This window comes from Hydractinia symbiolongicarpus, chromosome 3 (genome assembly GCF_029227915.1).
Source record: "Hydractinia symbiolongicarpus strain clone_291-10 chromosome 3, HSymV2.1, whole genome shotgun sequence".
In the NCBI taxonomy this organism is placed as follows: Eukaryota; Metazoa; Cnidaria; class Hydrozoa; order Anthoathecata; family Hydractiniidae; genus Hydractinia; species Hydractinia symbiolongicarpus.
The window spans coordinates 16,679,563-16,697,511 of record NC_079877.1 but is presented as its reverse complement, the minus strand read 5'-3'; the positions used below and the strand labels follow the sequence as shown (position 1 = coordinate 16,697,511).

Genomic DNA, 17,949 nt, shown 5'->3' with positions numbered 1-17,949 from the left:
GCATTTGACCCAGCCTTACATTTCTATTTTCTTCAGACAGTCGTCTGAATTCTCCTCAATAAACCTTGAACTTTTGAATCTGCACATTCTGTTTCCACCCCACTGTTTCCACTGTTTTTTATGAAGCTGTCCCAATGATGAGAAAAGTGGGCCCTTGAAAATATCGCTACAAGTGAAGATTTCGTACACAAAATAAGATTTATTACAATGCAGTCGATGTTGGCATCCTGTAAGATTTATTTCTTGTAAAATCATTCTTTCATTCATTCACATAGTCTGTTAAGCAACGAAACGTTTTTAACCAGGTCCCCAAAACTTTTTCGGTTTTGACCCAATATAAAAAACCTAAGAAGCCCTGGGGACGATGTTTCAAATGTTTTGTTATTTTTTTCATCTCGTTGTCCCGTCAAAAAAATACACCCAAAACCCCGAAACAGGGTAACAAAGAGTTTAGGCAATAGGGGTTTCTATTTCAGAAACGCGTGATTGCTTTTAGTTTCCAGGGCTTCTTTTTCGGCTTGGGAACGAACTTTTAATGAGATAAGCAAGCAGCATTTCAAATGAAATGCTACAAATTTGTATTGAATGTTTACTTTTATTTATTGTCACTCCTAATCTAATATATTATCTTCCTATAAGTGATATCGCAGCAACCTATCGCTTTGAGCAGAAAAGGCGTGTAATGATCAACCTCATTCACGGTATTTTTTACTCTCGCTAATTATATAGTAATTAGCAAGAGTAAATGATGCCGTCGTATAATGTTTTTTTACCGGCGAACGTACATTTAATGACATTATTCAGAATTTGAGAATCAAAACAACAAAATTGATTAAAGAAATTTTAGGTGAAGAATAGGAATTAACTGTGTTGGCCTCACCGAGTTACACTTTTTTAAGACATTCTCAAAAGGATGAAAAATGAAAAAAGGGTTTTACATATAAATACACTAACAATGTTTTTTATTTTCATCTAGCCGAGTACATAGATTTTCAATTTGATCAATAGTTCGTTCTTTTAAAAATACTTCCTCTTTAAGAAGTAATGGGGAGCAAGTTGCTGCAGCATTGTCAGTTATTACTGCGACTGTAGGCATGTCTAACCATATTTTAATTACAATTTTTTGCGCCATTTATTCTTTACGAACATCGCTAATTAAAAAGATTCAAATCTCTCATTAGACAAAAATATTGTAATAGCTGGTTTTGTTCGTAAAATAAAAGTTTTTTTAAAGCCATATATACTTTCAAGTTTTCATTACTATTACCATCCCCCATGCCCAAACTTTTTTTTCCGTGTAGATGTTTTTTATCATCCTTTGGGTATTTTCACTTATTTTTATATAAGATATAAATAGCACGCAAGATTCAAATAGCTTCGAATCCACTTTGGACTACTAATACAATCCCTCCTGTCCAAACTTTTTTTTCCGTGTAGATGTTTTTTTATCATCCTTGGGGTATTTTCACTTATTTTTATATAAGATATAAATAGCACGCAAGATTCAAATAACTTCGAATCCATTTTGCACTACTAATACAATCCCTCCTGTCCAAACTTTTTTTTCCGTGTAGATGTTTTTTTATCATCTTTGAGGAATTTTCACTTATTTTTATATAAGATCTGAATAGCACGCAAGACTCAAATAACTTCGAATCATATCCTAAGGTCGAGCATCTACATTCTCCTTAACCAACTTGTCTGCCCGTTTAAAAAAAAAAAAACACCCGGGGAGGTAAAATGTCGCTGTAAGAAAAAAAACACGCAAAGAATTACAGTCAGGTCATGTCTATATTAGCTAGAGTAAGCTAAAATAAACATGTCATAAACATGTTTCGGCTAAGGCTGAACTCCAATTTATCTAATCTTCACAAAAACGTATATCTATGATCAAAATAAACAAGGCAAACTTGCTCTTGTTGCCTCGCCTAACTCTAAATTTAATCATTTTTTAGTTTTTTTCAACTTCCTCATGGAAAGTTTTGTCCTCGGCGACAAACCATTAGTTACCAGTCTTGTTCTTGACCGGAATAGTGAAAGGAAATAGAAGAACATGTACGAGCTTGTTAAGCTTCTGTTTTACTTCCTTTCTGAGATTTTGGTCTTCTATGACAACCATTAGTTATCAGTCCCCTTCTTTTGACCGATATTGTGGCGGAAGGGAGAGGAACAAGTACGCGGTTGTCGAAACGTGTCAGTAATGTTTAATTACGCATATCTTCAATGGATTTCTTTTTTGTAATTACCACGTAATTAGTTTCTAATGTCACAATTGATGTCAATATCGTGAGACGGTTTCCATGCGGAATAATTAAAATTGTAAAATTGATTTAGAACAACTGCTTTAGAAGTTGCTTCTCTACAACACTACTGGAAACCATGTTCTTATACTTTGAGTATGTCAGCATCGTCTCATTTCATTGAGCACGCTGTAATTAAATTTCTATAAAATGAAAAAAAGGGCGACACGAACATTCATATACAAGTTACTCAAACGAGCAAACGGTTGAAAGTTTTTTGTGAAACGTTTTAAAAAAATAATCCAATATGAAGGTCTTTATCGTACTTTTGGCTCTATTTGCTGTGTCTTTAGCAGCACCAATAGCAAACACAGAGGAGAAAACTGCAGAGGTCGCAGACGTTTCAGCTGGTAAGTTCTACAATGTCGAGTAATAAGTAAAAGTGTTGGAAATGAACAAGGTACTTGAATCAGAAGTTTATATTTTCATTTATATTTTAGTTGAAAACAAAGTTGAAACTCCTGCTGACCAAACTGCTGAAACTGAAAATAAAGCCCAGGATGAAGAAAAGGACGAGGAGGAGGATGCCGACGAGCCTGAAGAAGATGCTCCTGAAGATGAAGCCGATGAGGAGGAAGACATTCCTCAGGACATCTCAGAAGATATGGAACTAGCCATCCCAGAAGATGAGGAATTTCAGTTCTTTGATGAGGAAACCGAAGATGTCCCCGAGGATGAATCCGACGAATCCGAAGATGTCCCCGAGGAGACATCTGACGAATCTGAAGATGTCCCCGAGGAGGCATCTGACGAATCTGAAGATGTCCCCGAGGAGGAATCTGAAACCGAAGATGCTCTAAAAGAGGCTGAAACCGAAGATGCTCTAAAAGAGGCTGAAACCGAAGATGCTCTAAAAGAGGCTGAAACCGAAGATGCTCTAAAAGAGGCTGAAACCGAAGATGCTCTAAAAGAGGCTGAAACCGAAGATGCTCCAAAAGAGGCTGAAACCGAAGATGCTCCAAAAGAGGCTGAAACCGAAGAAATTCCTGAAGGTCTGTCTGACGAAACCGAAGACCTCCCTGAAGGTCTGTCTGACGAAACCGAAGACCTTCCTGAAGAAGAGTCTGACGAAACCGAAGACCTTCCTGAAGAAGAGTCTGACGAAACCGAAGACCTTCCTGAAGAAGAGTCTGACGAAACCGAAGACCTTCCTGAAGAAGAGTCTGACGAAACCGAAGACCTTCCTGAAGAAGAGTCTGACGAAACCGAAGACCTTCCTGAAGAAGAGTCTGACGAAACCGAAGACCTTCCTGAAGAAGAGTCTGACGAAACCGAAGACCTTCCTGAAGAAGAGTCTGACGAAACCGAAGACCTCCCCGCAGAAGAGTCTCACGAAACCGAAGACCTCCCCGCAGAAGAGTCTCACGAAACCGAAGACCTCCCCGCAGAAGAGTCTGACGAAACCCAAAACGTTCCTGAAGAGTCAGACAAAACCGAGGAAAAATAAACAAACACGAAGTTTTATCTACGTGTAATAAATCCAAATTTTTGGCGCACATATCTTTTGAAAAAAGCATGAGCAAATAAATATTTTGTTTTCATTTTAATAACCTTTTTTGTACGTAATACTGCAACCTCGTACCCAGGGTTTCTTAACGTCCAATAAACGAGAGGAAAAGTAAACACTATTGGAGTCGACTCATCGCTTGTTGGACGTAATGAGCGGTGTAGTACGTTCCAAGATGGCGTAATGTACAGAGGAAGCTTTAGAGCGGTGAGTTTTTCTATTGGTATGGAGTCCCCAAATATTTTGGGATATAGGTCCGGCTTTATTAGGACGCCACAATAGAAATTCTGCCGTTGATCTACTTTTTAAATTTTGTGCATTCGTTATAATTTTCTTTTTGATCAATGAGGAATATAGTAAATTTGGCTATTTATTAGTTAAGAAAATAATTAGAGTATTGAAATCAATTTTAAAGTAATTAACTTTTTTCACGGACCCAGATGGAAGCAATAGGTTGAAAAATCTTTCCTGTTTCTAAAATTTCGCTATTGTTACGTTTCGCTTATGTTACGTTTGTCCCGAAAAATTTTGTACTTTTTTCAAAATTCGCTTTCCGAAGGTAACCATAATTCTGGAAGTTGATAGGAAATACTATCGATATGAGTAGTTCTGTCTATAACTATTTATGGTTTCTTTCAATTTTCTTGCTGTCCAACTCGTCTATAATCTTTTTATTGTCCCAGTCAATAATATGATCATTGTTCCAGCTATGGTCCGCAATCTCATTTTTGTCTGTATCTGCGTTGCGTACGGCTCTTTTGTGCTCTTGCACACGTTGTTTAAACATTCGTTTTGTTTCACCGACATAAACAGCATCACAATCCTTACACGGGATTTCGTAGAAAATATTGCATTTACTCTTTAACGTATTTTGACTTTCGGATATGACAGTATACTACGTAGCGTGTTTTTAGATTGAAACACTGTCTTTATTTTATGATATTTTAATACCCAACGAAGTATGTTACCTATCTATGGTATATATGGCATACACACTATAGCTGCTGGTTCATCTGCATCCTTCCTGTCACCGTTCTTATCAGTTCTGTTCCTGGTTTTCTCTTCAACCTTTTTAATGCTTCGTCTCGAGTACGTATTTGCAAGTAAGGCGTTGTTTATTTGAGATAAATCTTTCTTTCGGTCATTCTCTCCACTGACTACATTGACTGCTCTGTCCAGGGATGAGGACACTACACTTTCTTTGCAGAACATTTGGTGATAAGACGTGTGGTTGAGATATTGATCAGTATGAGTTGATTTGCGGTATACTGACACTGATAAGTTACCGCCGTCGCGAGACACTGGAGTGTCTAGGAAAGGAGGCGTATCGTTATTCTCGTGTTCAATTGTAAATTGATTTTCGGGTGTAAATTATTGATATGTTCATGAAATGCTTCCAGATGTGCTCTTTTAATTATTAAGATCGTCATCCACATCCTGCATTTGTTAAGGCTGTAGTCTCATGAGCCTGCATATATATTTTAGCTACCATGGAGGAAGTTGGGCCAACCATAGCCACACCGTCAGTTTACGTAAAGAAGTTACTATCAAATAAATACTTTTTTTTCGACTAAGGACATTAGTTTGTCATACTCATCATCATTTAGCAGCAATTCCCTGATGATACATAATGTGTCCTTTATCGGTACATTTGTGTACAGTGAAGATATGCAAATGATTCCATACATTCGTCATCCTCCATCCGAATGTTTCTGATAAATTCTGAACACTCTTTCGAGTTTTTACAGTTACTTTTTGTGTAATGGAAGCTAAATATTTTGATAAATTATACAAAGGCGATCCTGTACACGAAACGATTGATCGTATTAGAATTCCTTGTTTATGTATTTAGGAAGACCATAGAATCGAGGCGCCGTGGAGTGTCTGAAAGTGTGAGTTTATAATACAATCTATCATCAATGCTGTCGTTTTTATTTAAACTTATCAAAATATTCCTTGTCTCCTGAACAATTTTAGGCATACTGTGAAAAACTACTTGTACCACTGGGTAAAAATGGTTATGCCAAATTTACGTGTTTTTTAGTCCGTAAAGTGCCCAAAATGGCCCAAAATCGATTTATTTCTGATGTTGTTGTGTCAAATTTGATAAGAATATGAATGCAACTATTTGTAAGACTATAGAAAGTAATTTTTAAAAAAATACGGGGTAATCAATTTTTTTTTGTCATAACCCACTGTCTATTCGTACTTCAACCCACCCCCCCTTTTTTCTAACATACTGCTAAATTTAGGTTATTATCAGGGTGGCCACTTTTTTTTAAGTAGTAAATTGTCCAGGTATTTCCAGGAGTTTTTACTGAAAACCCTTGTTTTTCAATGTATATTTCTAGGCGAAATAGATTCCATGTATTTCCAGGTAGAGTGGCCACCCTGATTATATTTACACATCTGGTGATCATTATAGCACACTTCTTGTTTCTTTTTTCAAGAACATACGAACAATATCACCCCCTCCCCCTTACTACGAAGGTATTTTTTGAATGCATCCGCACCCCTCCTCCATGATATAGTTTTCTATCATACGACTAGCCAGTGGGACGATATTTTCGGTTAAAAAATAGAAAAAGCAGAGATTTTACTAGAAAGTTGGGGTGTGAGCCACCACGCCAATTCATAAACCAACGCCTGACACAGTCGCCTCTAACACTTGTTAGTCACACCCAGCTGTGCCTCACACAGTATAAAACATTTTTCACAGAAAAGTCCATAAAAACCCAAAAAGGTGACCGTCTAATACATTGTTCAGAGAGGTTTCTCTGCATGACAATATGCACGATTATTACTCTTCTTTTTCATTTTTCACTTCTTGAATACAATATGATACACGTGAAGAAATAGCAACTATATAATCGTTGTATTGAATAATAATTATTGATGAAAAGTAATAAAATTGTAAAAACTCAATGAGATAAATGCTCTGTCCACCTTTCAGCAATTTCGTTGCAAAAAAAGCATAATTGATCATAATAAGCGATATTACTTTTAAAACTTAGGACTCAGTAAGTACTGGGCCATAAGTTGTAATCAATTACGTAACTCTTAAAAAAATAAACTAACGATAATAATTAAGAATCTTAACATGGTCACACACACTTAACATTTTTACGGTTTTTTTCTTTACACAATTTATAGAAAAATAAAAATAGCCGCCTTTTTACAGTCTTCCAAACGATCCATGTAATTTTAAATGAGACTGCGATATGTAAAACATTAACCTTCACTTTCAAATGAACTTCGAACACCACAACAATATATTAAAACACGACCTATCACATCTACCTTTCATTATCAAAACAATATATAACAGCAGTTGCACAAAAACCGCCTTTAAATTCCACGAATTTTTTCCAGTTTTCAAAATTGCAACTAAGTCACTAAAATTATTCAAAGAATTCTCGGATTAATATAATATAGAATACGTTTTGAATCACAAAAGCTGACACAAAACGTTTGATGATACGATTTCCCCTTAGCATACCTAGTCTTTGTTAATTCTCCCGCTTTCTGTTGATTTCCTGATATAAACCCGGATTATATTATACTCTTTGCAGTGATGTCAATTATCCACGTAAAAAATTATAGGTATATACGCTTTATAATAGGCAAAGTAAAATTCAGTTGTATATTACAAACGTTTTTCTACTTATTCCCTTAAGTTTTGGAGAAAAGATATCTCACCTGTTTCTTGTAATTCTTGTAAGAGTCAAAATTTCACCCCTTTCTACTTTGTTTAATCACGCCGGAAATAAGTAAAAAAAAAAATACGAAACATTTTAACGTCGAAAATTAAGTTAATACGAAATATGTGAAAAATGTTAACAGAGCAAATAAAAATATCAAATATATGGATGAAAAACATTCTACGACTGCTGACTGATTTCAACAGACGCGTCTTTTTTTTCCGTCGAGACGGCGACGTCATTTTTAAGTTCCAGTAAGGGACCATTCGACGTCAAGTCTTTCTCAGATTCGGATACAATCTCGTTCTTATTGTTATCTTTCAATACACCTACCGATTTCGTTTTGCAATCTACACAGCTCTTCTTTTCAAGTGCTTTCTCCGCAGGATGATGGGGTGCTGCTGCCGCAGGATGTTGGGGTGCTGCTGCCCCAGGATTTTCAGGGTTAGCGGGTTTTTCATCAGCAGCAACAGCAGTTTCAGCGGGTGATTTTACTTGCCCAGTATCAGAAGTAACGGACGATTTAATTTCCGAGGTAAGTTCTTGTTCTGCTTCCTGCGTGTTTCCATTTTGTTTAGCATCCGTCGCTTCCTTCCCCTTTATCTGTCTGTTCTGTTGTTTATTTGGGTTATTGGCATGACGAAGGATCTTACGATGCTCACGTGGTTGGTTGGGGCGGTTATTTTGATTCTTGTTTTTGTTTTGATGCTGCGTGGACGTCGTTCTTTCATCCGACTTCGCGTTATCGCGGTTTTGTTTTTGATGGTGATTATTTTTGGGGTGATCGTTCTTCTGCTTGCTGTTCGGAGGAGCTTTCTGGTGCCCAGCGTTTGTGGCCGAACGTTGCTTAATCTGAATCTGTTTTGGTTCTGGTAACGACTCTCCTTCGCTTTTAGTTCTCCTTCGTTGCTGATATTCCAACGACTCATCTTTTACCTCTGCTGCTTCGTCACGACGACGCCAGTCGAGATTCTCATTTGCTAAACAAAACAATAAATAAGAGATAAAACAAATAAAAGCAGCTGATCATATACCATTACTGTAAATAAGTACAAAACGGTTGGAACCTTTCGCACAAGCAAACCTCCTTGAGACAAGCAAACCTCCCTTGGCACAAGGCAGGTGCTCGCATATTAAATACTGCAAGAGATAAACTAACAGACAATTTCGGCAAATGAAAATTACTTTATCCGGATTGCGTAATACTAAAACTGAAAGTCATTCAAAAAAATTACTCAATTATGTCGTCTATGTCATCTAAGGCAACTATTCAACTTTGCAAACAAACTATAATCGAGAAGACATCTACCTTCACTTTTCTCGCGTTCAGATTCACTGTTAACTCGTTGTCTACCATGAGTGCTTCTGTTGCCATGGAACGATCCACGTTTGCTGTTAGCACGACCACGTGACGAAGTCTGACTACCAGTTGGTTTAATCTCCTGAGAGTATTCCGAATCAGCTTCGTGTATGGTCTGTGGAATACCATCTGGTGAATGGCTTTTCCCAAGCGGAGAGGTACGACCAGTCTATTGGAAAAAAAAGAGTTTAGTGAGGTGAGAGGTTTAGTGAGGTATAAAAATTATGAAAAATACCGGGAAAAGCTTAATGGGGATCAGTCATGGACCTAATTATAATACAGCTCTTTAAAATCTTGCGTTTTTACTTTACCTTATCATCTTTCTTAAGAGGTTCTGTCTCACTATTTGTTCTTACACGCAAACCAAACAAAGGATTTCGATTTGAAGGATTGCTGGTGTAAACAGGCAGTTCGGCTAGATCACCTGCATAGCTCTCAATTGTTTGTGTTCGGTCCCGTACAATACCATCGTATTGTGACGTAATACTTAATGCGTGCTGACGACGCATTTCAGCAGGTGGTGGGAAGAATGGACCTGTGGAGGGATTCACACCGTATATACGCAATTCCAGATCAATATTGTCTTTCTGACTTCTTAACTCTTCTACGTCCTGTCCAAGAGCAAAAAAAAATTAATTTAAAATCATTGTGGTTATAAGTATAATACGCACAGAAACAATGCTAGCAAAAAAAAACAGTCAGATAGGGAATAAAACTAACCTTTAAATGAGACAAATGGTATTCCAACATCATCTTAGCATTGCAGATATTATCTCTGGTGCCAATAAACAGAAATGGTACATCTTTCTAAATTGATGAATAACAGTTACCCATGACAAAGCTAAAGATGTGTGAAAATGATAACATGCGAAGTTAATGACTATGTTACCTTTTTCTCTTCTTCAGATTTATTTTCTTCTGGCTCAGGGTCAATCTTTACCCTTACCACCCCTGATTTATCGACAATGTCCTGCACAATTCGTCCATTTCTACCAATAACTTTACCAACGTAAGCTCTAGGAACGTAGACTTGCTCTTCAGCAAAATCAAGTAAACATCTGGCTTCTTTGACACATTCCACGTTCTGCAATATATGCCAATGCAACATGTATATGTAAACAGCCTGTTTGGAATATCTACGAATATATAGCTAAGAACATACCTCCCCAAGGATGTTAAATGTGCACGCTGCTTCATCCACTTCTACAGACAACACTCCTGGTATACGACGAGCAGCTTGGATATTGGCCCCTTGTGCTCCAATAGCCAAACCAACTAAGTCTTCTGGAAGTGTCAACTGTTCAAAAACTGGAGCTTGCTGTGCCTGTTTTTTAGCAATGTCGAGTTGTTTTACAGCTTCTTCATTGCGTGATCGCAATAGCAATTTGGTACGCAAACTTCGAAAATGCATTTCACTTAATATGGCTGCTTTTTTTATTGAGTCCTCTCTGACTGACAATATAACAAGAACATTTAAATCGCCATGGTAAAAGACAGACGAAGCTTGTGTTTGCTGACAAAATGTGCCATGGACATCAGTACCGCAGCTAAATATTAATGATAAGAGTTATGCAAAGTTCAACAGGTTTACACAGAATTACGAATTGCAGTTTTTCATAGTTGATAACAAGCTTCTTGGTGCATTTTTCTCTACAAAATGATAAGGGAGCCTTTTTTATTCTCGTTTACACTGCCACTGACTGGTGCCATTGAAATACTGAAAGATAAGGCTTTATTGTAAAATTATTTTGTTTAAAGCAATTAGTTTAATAAAAATTGTAAACAAGTAAATATTTTAGTTAAAAATAAGCCACCCCCACCCGGCCATAGTTAAGTTCAATTTTAAAAAGTCGACACCCCTCTAATAATCTCTGTTTTAAAAAGTCACTTGTTCCCCTCGGCAGAGCATAACTTTTTAAAGCTTTGTTTTGTTGCACCAGCATATAGCATATTCCATATATGTAGATGAATAAGATTGTACAACTGATCTCCTGTCAAGTATTCAATTGTGCTTTTGAAAGTTTAAGTTCTTACTGCATACATTTTCAATTGTAGATACTCCTGGCATCTGCGTCATGAGTTATTTAAATCATTTTAATTGTGTGAATAAAAAAATAGCACAATACATGCCTTTTTAAACTTTATAATACTAGAAAAACTTAAAAATAGAAATATCTTTAACCCTGACACTGCCAAGGACCCATTTGACAAATCGTTCCCACAAACCAGCCACTTTTGCCCAACAATAGAAAATTTTACACACCGCTACATAAATTTAGATATCTGAAGTTCTACAAAGAGTTAGAAGTTCAGTGAGCCCATTTTGGAAAGGTCATATTATGAATACAGTATTTATTTTTTTTTTCATTTAGATTTAAAAAAATGCAGTCAGCACGGTTTAAAAAACAATGAACATGCCTTCTTAGAAAAATATTTAGATAAATTTAACTAAACCTTTATGTAAGTATAAACAATAGCCATAAAAACTGTATATAAACATGTTATTTGACTCTGAAACAACAATACTTATTTGGTAAAGTTAAAAAAAAAAGTAAAAATAAAAAAAAAAAAAGTTTAAAAAGTTCTTATGAAGTTTTTGTCCATGCTTTATAAACCTTCTCATATTGTTTTTGAATGTGAGGTATAAACTAAAGCATGGTGCTACACATAATGCTACCTCACATTGGGCACATTCATAGGAAGTCTCGTGACCAGGAGGTTTACGTTTTCGTCTAGTAGCATAAACCATCAATCTCTCAACAGGGACGCAAACTTTACACGAACGACTAATTCGGTTTTCAGTTTCTTCTTCTAATTTTCTTGGAAAGTGACGGCCAGATAGTCGCTGAAGGTCTAAACCAGAACCTGAAGGTCTGGTTTAGAACTAAAGTCATCCACCCCGAGTGGATGAGGTAGGATCTGGGGCAGCAGACTGGATCATTTGTTTTACAACTTCTGTTCGAAAATTGGTTTGCTTAAGTTTTTTCATTCCTTTTATTGCAACCCATTCTGAGTACATTATATAGACATATACCATTGCCAGATTGAGAAGCCTGAAAAGAACTTATTTCCACCACTTACAGGTTCTATGGGTAAAAGCATGCAGAAGTTATTTCTCGAGGTAAACCGAGAAGTACCACATGCATGGGTCTTCAGTGATAACAAATTGTAAAACAGGTATGGTGATGTATAGAAGTTAACCATATGAACAACATAACCTTTATTCAGATAAGCATTTGAAAGTTGCATTATTAGGTCACATGTTTTACCAAATAGCGAAGCTGGTCTATCATTTTGGACTTCACCAACGTAGATGTCCAACACACAACAATACGAATTTGAAGAGTCGCATAGCTTGAAAGTTTTGATCCCATACTTGTCGGGTTTGTTAGGATTACAACATTTAAAATGTATTCTCCCTTTAAATGGTACAGTCCCTTCATCAATCGAAATGTTCTTGCGTGGCATCCAAACATCAGTAAAATTCTTTGCCAATACCTCATAAGTCAAGTTTTTTTTTAGGATTGTATCTGGGTTGTCCCTTTGTTGCATATTTATTGTTGTCACGGCAATGAAGGAAAGAAAAAATATTTTCAAATTCATTTCTGGGCATAACTGTTCTAGGAAATGGAGTTGATAATGTACTATTGATACTCCAATATGAAGTAATTAAATCTTTTTTTACAATACCCAAAAGTACCTAAGTGCGATAAAAGCTACCATTTTGTTGTTTGTTATTCCATTTTCAGGCCATTATAAAAACCTGGAATGTTCTCCAAAATTCCTTGCATTTGCCTGAAGGTAGTTAAAAGCATACATATTTGTTTCCAAAGTCAAGGAATCTATTATCTCATCTGATAAAAAAAGTTGTAAAAAAAAGTTCACTAGCATCTTCTGGTATTTGGATTTTAAACCCAGGTGTGCCAGTAAATGGTACCTCTATTAATTGATCTGTGTCTCCTTGATTCCACTTGTCCATTGCAAATCCCTCTGGAACAGACTTGTTGGTGGATTGAGCATGTAGAAGGTTGGTACGTCTACTTTCAGTTTCAGCTTCGCTAGCATTTTGGTCATTCCTAGCCTCAAATTCTACCTCAAAGCCTTCGAAATCAGACAGCTTATCGTCTGAACCAAACAAAATATTATATTCGTTCTCTCCAATTCCATCTGGAATAATTTCTTCGTCGAAATCACTGTCTACATTGGCATCAATCTCGAAATTTTTTTTGTTAGCAAAAACTGTGTCGCTTGCTTCTGCCATTATGGATCGCGTGTAAATGGTAGGGGCGCCAAACTTCACAAAAGTGTGGCCCAACTATTGCTCTTTAAGACGCTAAAGTTTCATTAAATATAAACGGCCCGTTTTCGAGTTATCGAGTCCAAAGTAGGGTCGTACCGATTCCCGGACCTGTCCGGGGCTGGGTTTTTTTAACAGGAGACTGATCCCGTCCGGGACTTGGTCCAGGACATGTAGGCTAAGGGTTAAGGAAACAATACTTACATAGTTCGTAGATCCTGCGGTACATCTATCATACACTTAAAATACATTCCACGAGAAACAGGCTGCCTAAAATTATGCCCAATAATTAGATAAATAATCAATTAATAAACATAAAAAGCAACATTTCGTAAGTGCATGTCCTTTTTGATATTTCAGATAAATTTCATCCAACAGATATTGGAATAGTTTAGGGTGTGTGACATAAGGTAATACCTCAAAAAACAAATTAAAAAAGAGGATGAAGATCAATACTACCAAAAACATACCATTGTCCCAGAGGTCGAATACGTTCCAAAGGCACAATTTCATTAAAAGCATCATCAAGACCATTAAAGCGAACAACAAAAAATCCACCCCGTCTGGATACAACCTTTCCTTCCCACCAGCCCATTGGTTCGCCATCGTCTTCCTTTGCATAAATCTCTATATCATCACCATCATTAAACTTTAAAGCTTCTTGAGACAAAGGAAGGGGTTTCCTTATTTCTGATAGTGGTACTCTTATCCATTTGTTTGGGCTAAAAAAATTAAGTGCACAAGAATATAAACTGTGAAATAAATAATGCAAAAGCACAGGAATAACTTTAACTGCTATTTTTTATTATTCTTAGTGTTTGTATGCACACCCACTTACAGGGAGATTTTTTTTGGTTGTATTAACCTAAGCTGAAACAATTCTATTTTAACTGTTCCAAATGTTCCAAAATATAAAAATAACAAGGCATAAAATTACATAAAGGAAATTAACGCGAATGCCTATAATGTATAAAAAAGAAACTAAGTAAATGCGATTTAGCTCAACCAAAGCATTAAAATAACACAAATCAGAAAATTAAAAGAAAAAATTTGATAGACATTTTTATCTTTGGGAGAATGGTTTCATACAACCAGTTTGTGAATTTTGTATTGCAATTGGTAGAAGATTTTGTTTTAAAATTCAATTACGGGTTTTAAATTAACCAGTATATAGCGTTTTTTAACATCTGCAAAAAATTTGCACAGGATTGCATAATTTGGGTTAGTTTGGAAAAGTTTGGGAGTTAATATAAAAAGCATGTATTTTTTTAAAATATTATTAGAGCTAGCCTTTATATATGCTGCAATGTTGGCAAGTCAGCACCCTCATAAAATCTGAGGCGAATTCATGAATGTAGCACTCTTTTTATGTCTGACCTGCAGTTGGTAACAGTGGGCATCTAGATCTGATTGAGATTTTCCCAGATCTGTGGGGGGGCCTGTGGTTAAAAAGGGGTGGCGAAGGCAAAACTGACAATCAGAAAACATTGTTCACACTTCATATTGCCAAATACTAACACATGCCAATAATAGCCTGGATCAGGGTTTTTTTAGGGGTATTGTGTGGACGAAGTCATTGGCGATTTTTTTTGTCCTTTGGTAAATATGTTTATTTTTAATTATGGAAAAGACTGAAAAATACCCAGGATGGCTGCAGAGCTATGATTTGGACTGTACTTTTTCCCTACAATATTTTAATGTGAGTGAAAACGGATCTGGGTTGTTCTGGATGCTGGCCGTTAACCGACTGACTATCTTAAGGTGGGTTCACACATTCGCTTAGTTCTACATAACTAAGCATTTGCATATGGCCACATTCATTTTTAGCACACTACTAACTTTCTCTCATTGGCCAGCATTCATTGTAATAATTGGAATAAGTCCAACCACAGCAAATGGGTATTTATCAACCAATCAGATTTCCAAATACAATTTTAAAATGAAAACAAAGTTAATGAGAAAGAGAAGTTTAATTATTGCATGCAATATTTAGTAGGCTTGTATAGGCCCTATATGTTTACTCACAAATTTGATTGCAAATGGACATGCAGATCCCAAGTTATCAGGTCATGAGTAAAAAAATAAAAGGCCTAGGACGAGCAAAGGAATGTCATTTTGGCAAAAAAATTTTATGCTAATCAATTCACCTTTATAATATCTATGCATTGATAAAGTTTGAATGCACATCCCTTAACAGGTCTAAAATTACCTATGACCAAAAATGTGAAAATTTGCTATACTTAAATGTGACATCATAATTTATGCAGCATAATTTATATATAAAAAAAGGGGAAATTTTTCTCATTTGATGCTTCAAAGAAAAACACCTACTAACAATATTAAAGTTAGCAAACCAAGTTGTAACCAAGTTAGCTAGATTTATGAGAAAGTGCAGTAGATGGGCATCACAAATATGTGGTGTTTGAATCATTTGAGTTGAGAAGCCAGAAATCCATACTATTGCACTGATATTAGCCAGGAGACCCAGTATAATTTTTGTTACCACCAGAAAATCTGAATAGTTAAGGTGGAAAAAATTGCGCTAGGTCTCGAACAATTTTTCTGCAGTTAAAATATGGACAGTGCTTTTAGATTGGTTAATTCTATTGTTCTTCGCTCATACGGTCAATATTGGGAAATTCTTTGTTTTAAGTGCGAATGGCTTTACTCATTTGAACAAATACAGTTAATTCTTGCTTAATATAAAAGAGTAAGATGTGACAACAGCAACTTTGGGCTCATTGGTCAATTGTAATTTCGGGTTTGCTGAGGTGGATTTCAAATTTAGAGTTTTTCTTTGACATATGTTCGCATCTAAGCTTTCATTTGAGAGAAACTGAATTTGATATCATTAAAAAAGCCTAGTTAACTAGATTTCACTGATATTTAATAACTTACGCCTCGTTTGTGCACCATTTTAACTAGTTCTTAGGACCCTTGGCATGCACAGCCAGAATTTTAAAGTGAAGCCAATAATAATGGTGGGTACTGTGAGGAAACAACAATAATAGAATATTTTTCGCTTTTATAACTCTTAACTTCGCATGTCAAAAATTGCGATCTAAAAATAGGGCTGGTCAGGTAACTCTAACACCAAATGTTTTTGAATATCGCCTCATTGACGGATGCGTATAACATTTATATATAAGGAAAGAACTGGCTAGCTATAATATAAACTTTTTTTACCTGTGATAAAATTCCACAGTCGCCTCTTCACTGTGTATGTTTTTGATCTCCGCCTAAACAAGTCAAGAGAAAAATTTGAAATTTGTTTAAAATTCTAACAAAAAGGATTTTATCTGCGACTTACGGGGAAAAATGCACCGTTTTGTCTGTTTCTCACTTCCACTTGTATTTCCTCCATGTTTACTACTTGCACGCTTGCTTGGACGGAAACTTTTTTCCAGCCTGGCCATGAATACTAAAAGGGAATGTTGGTATGCGGAATAAAATATTATTTTAGACGGGTCTGATGGGCAACATGAAGTTATGAAATGAACACACACGTGATCAAAATAAATGCCATGGGTTTTGTTTTGATAGTAATCACACGATGACCTATTTTTTCTTGTTTGGCGCTTCTTCTACAGTGCAAATTATATCGTAATTGCAACTATGCGGAGTGCAATTAATTCTTAACTGCACTCTTTAGGGAGCGCCGATAATTTAAAAAATATATATGATGTATGTTTCATTGGCAACCACTTCCCACGAACCAAAAAAAAAAAAAGAAAAAAAGACTGATCATTTATTCTTCCTCAGAGGAGGAATGAAGTAAACATATTTCATAGTTTTAATTTTGTGTTGTGATAAGATTAAATTTTTACTGTTGTATATGTTTACTTGTCGTTAAAAGTAATTACTGTTGCTTCTGGATTCATATCCATAAATTTTTCTCGCGTTTTATGATATGTCAAAAAAAGATATCTTTACAATGAATCGAACTAATTATAAATCGGGTAATAAAAAAATCAAAACATTGAAATTGACATCCTGTGCTACTCTTACAAAAATAGTTCGTTGCGTGATTAGCTCGTAATCGAATGGTTACTCGTGCAATTGGAAATAATCGAACTCCTATTTTTTTTTGCTTTTTAAATTTATCCTCGTCCGAACGGACTCGGAAAATTAAAAGCAAAAAAAATACTCGTTCGATTATTTCCTAATTGCACTCGTAAACGTGCGATTACATGGGTTAAAAGAATTTAAAATTTTGATTTTGCGTGTCTGTCTGCTGGGGGGAAAAGGAAGTGGTGAAGCCTCTGGTTCTCACTCAATACCTTTTCTTTACACTTCTGAAAGCTAAATTCACACTGAAAATAAAAGGCCTGCGTTGAGGCGCATTTTGGCTATATTTGGCACTCACTTTTGGCTTATTATGCCGCATTAACTGCGGCAAATTTGGAGTAAAAATCGACTCAAAAACGGGTACTATAATGACGTTTCGCAGGACTTTTAAAAACGGCCAAAACAACTTTGGAAAACCCTAAAAAAACTGGTTCCTCATAAGTCAGGCAATACTACCTCAATAAAACAAGTAGTCCAAAACGATGGTACAGAAACACCTCACCCAAAAGAAATCTTAAACACATTCAATTCATTTTTTGTCAGTGTTGGTGCCAAACTAGCCTCAAAATTTTCTTCTGGCACTACTAATGTTAATCCACCTGTTAGCATACACGATTTTCGATGAGCTCCTTTTGAGACCAAAAGTGTCGAAGAAATTAGTTCACTAAAACTTGATAAAGCTACAGGCTAGGACGGAATTGGTTGGCGACTGCTAA

General features: G+C 36.0%; 4 protein-coding genes across 4 annotated transcripts in view; 2 read left to right on the top strand and 2 right to left on the bottom strand.

Annotated features, from left to right (window-relative positions):
* The first annotated feature begins 2,467 nt into the window (after positions 1 to 2,467).
* On the top strand, positions 2,468 to 3,828 carry LOC130635997 (aspartic and glutamic acid-rich protein-like). Its single transcript, XM_057445565.1, has 2 exons — positions 2,468 to 2,650; positions 2,741 to 3,828. Exons 1-2 carry the CDS (start codon positions 2,548 to 2,550, stop codon positions 3,745 to 3,747), a joined length of 1,110 nt encoding a protein of 369 aa, XP_057301548.1. The 5' UTR covers positions 2,468 to 2,547; the 3' UTR covers positions 3,748 to 3,828.
* Positions 3,829 to 4,426: 598 nt separating this feature from the next.
* LOC130636882 (uncharacterized) lies at positions 4,427 to 5,495 on the bottom strand. The gene is made up of 3 exons (XM_057446730.1): positions 5,367 to 5,495; positions 4,804 to 5,142; positions 4,427 to 4,702 (listed from the first exon to the last, which is right to left on the bottom strand). The coding sequence occupies exons 1-3, from the start codon at positions 5,493 to 5,495 to the stop codon at positions 4,427 to 4,429; spliced, it is 744 nt and encodes a 247-aa protein (XP_057302713.1).
* A 1,104-nt stretch (positions 5,496 to 6,599) lies between these two features.
* On the bottom strand, positions 6,600 to 16,713 carry LOC130635995 (RNA-binding protein FXR1-like). The gene is made up of 10 exons (XM_057445562.1): positions 16,476 to 16,713; positions 16,352 to 16,404; positions 13,636 to 13,887; positions 13,370 to 13,435; positions 10,031 to 10,415; positions 9,758 to 9,952; positions 9,589 to 9,675; positions 9,180 to 9,479; positions 8,818 to 9,037; positions 6,600 to 8,488 (listed from the first exon to the last, which is right to left on the bottom strand). Exons 1-10 carry the CDS (start codon positions 16,527 to 16,529, stop codon positions 7,689 to 7,691), a joined length of 2,412 nt encoding a protein of 803 aa, XP_057301545.1. The 5' UTR covers positions 16,530 to 16,713; the 3' UTR covers positions 6,600 to 7,688.
* Positions 11,205 to 17,949, top strand: part of LOC130635998 (ragulator complex protein LAMTOR4-like) — a 48,392-nt gene continuing 41,647 nt past the window's right edge. Inside the window, exon 1 of the mRNA XM_057445567.1 lies at positions 11,205 to 11,211. Within this exon, the coding sequence (XP_057301550.1) occupies positions 11,208 to 11,211 (4 nt within the window). The 5' untranslated portion in view covers positions 11,205 to 11,207. The remainder of the gene's footprint in view (positions 11,212 to 17,949) is intronic.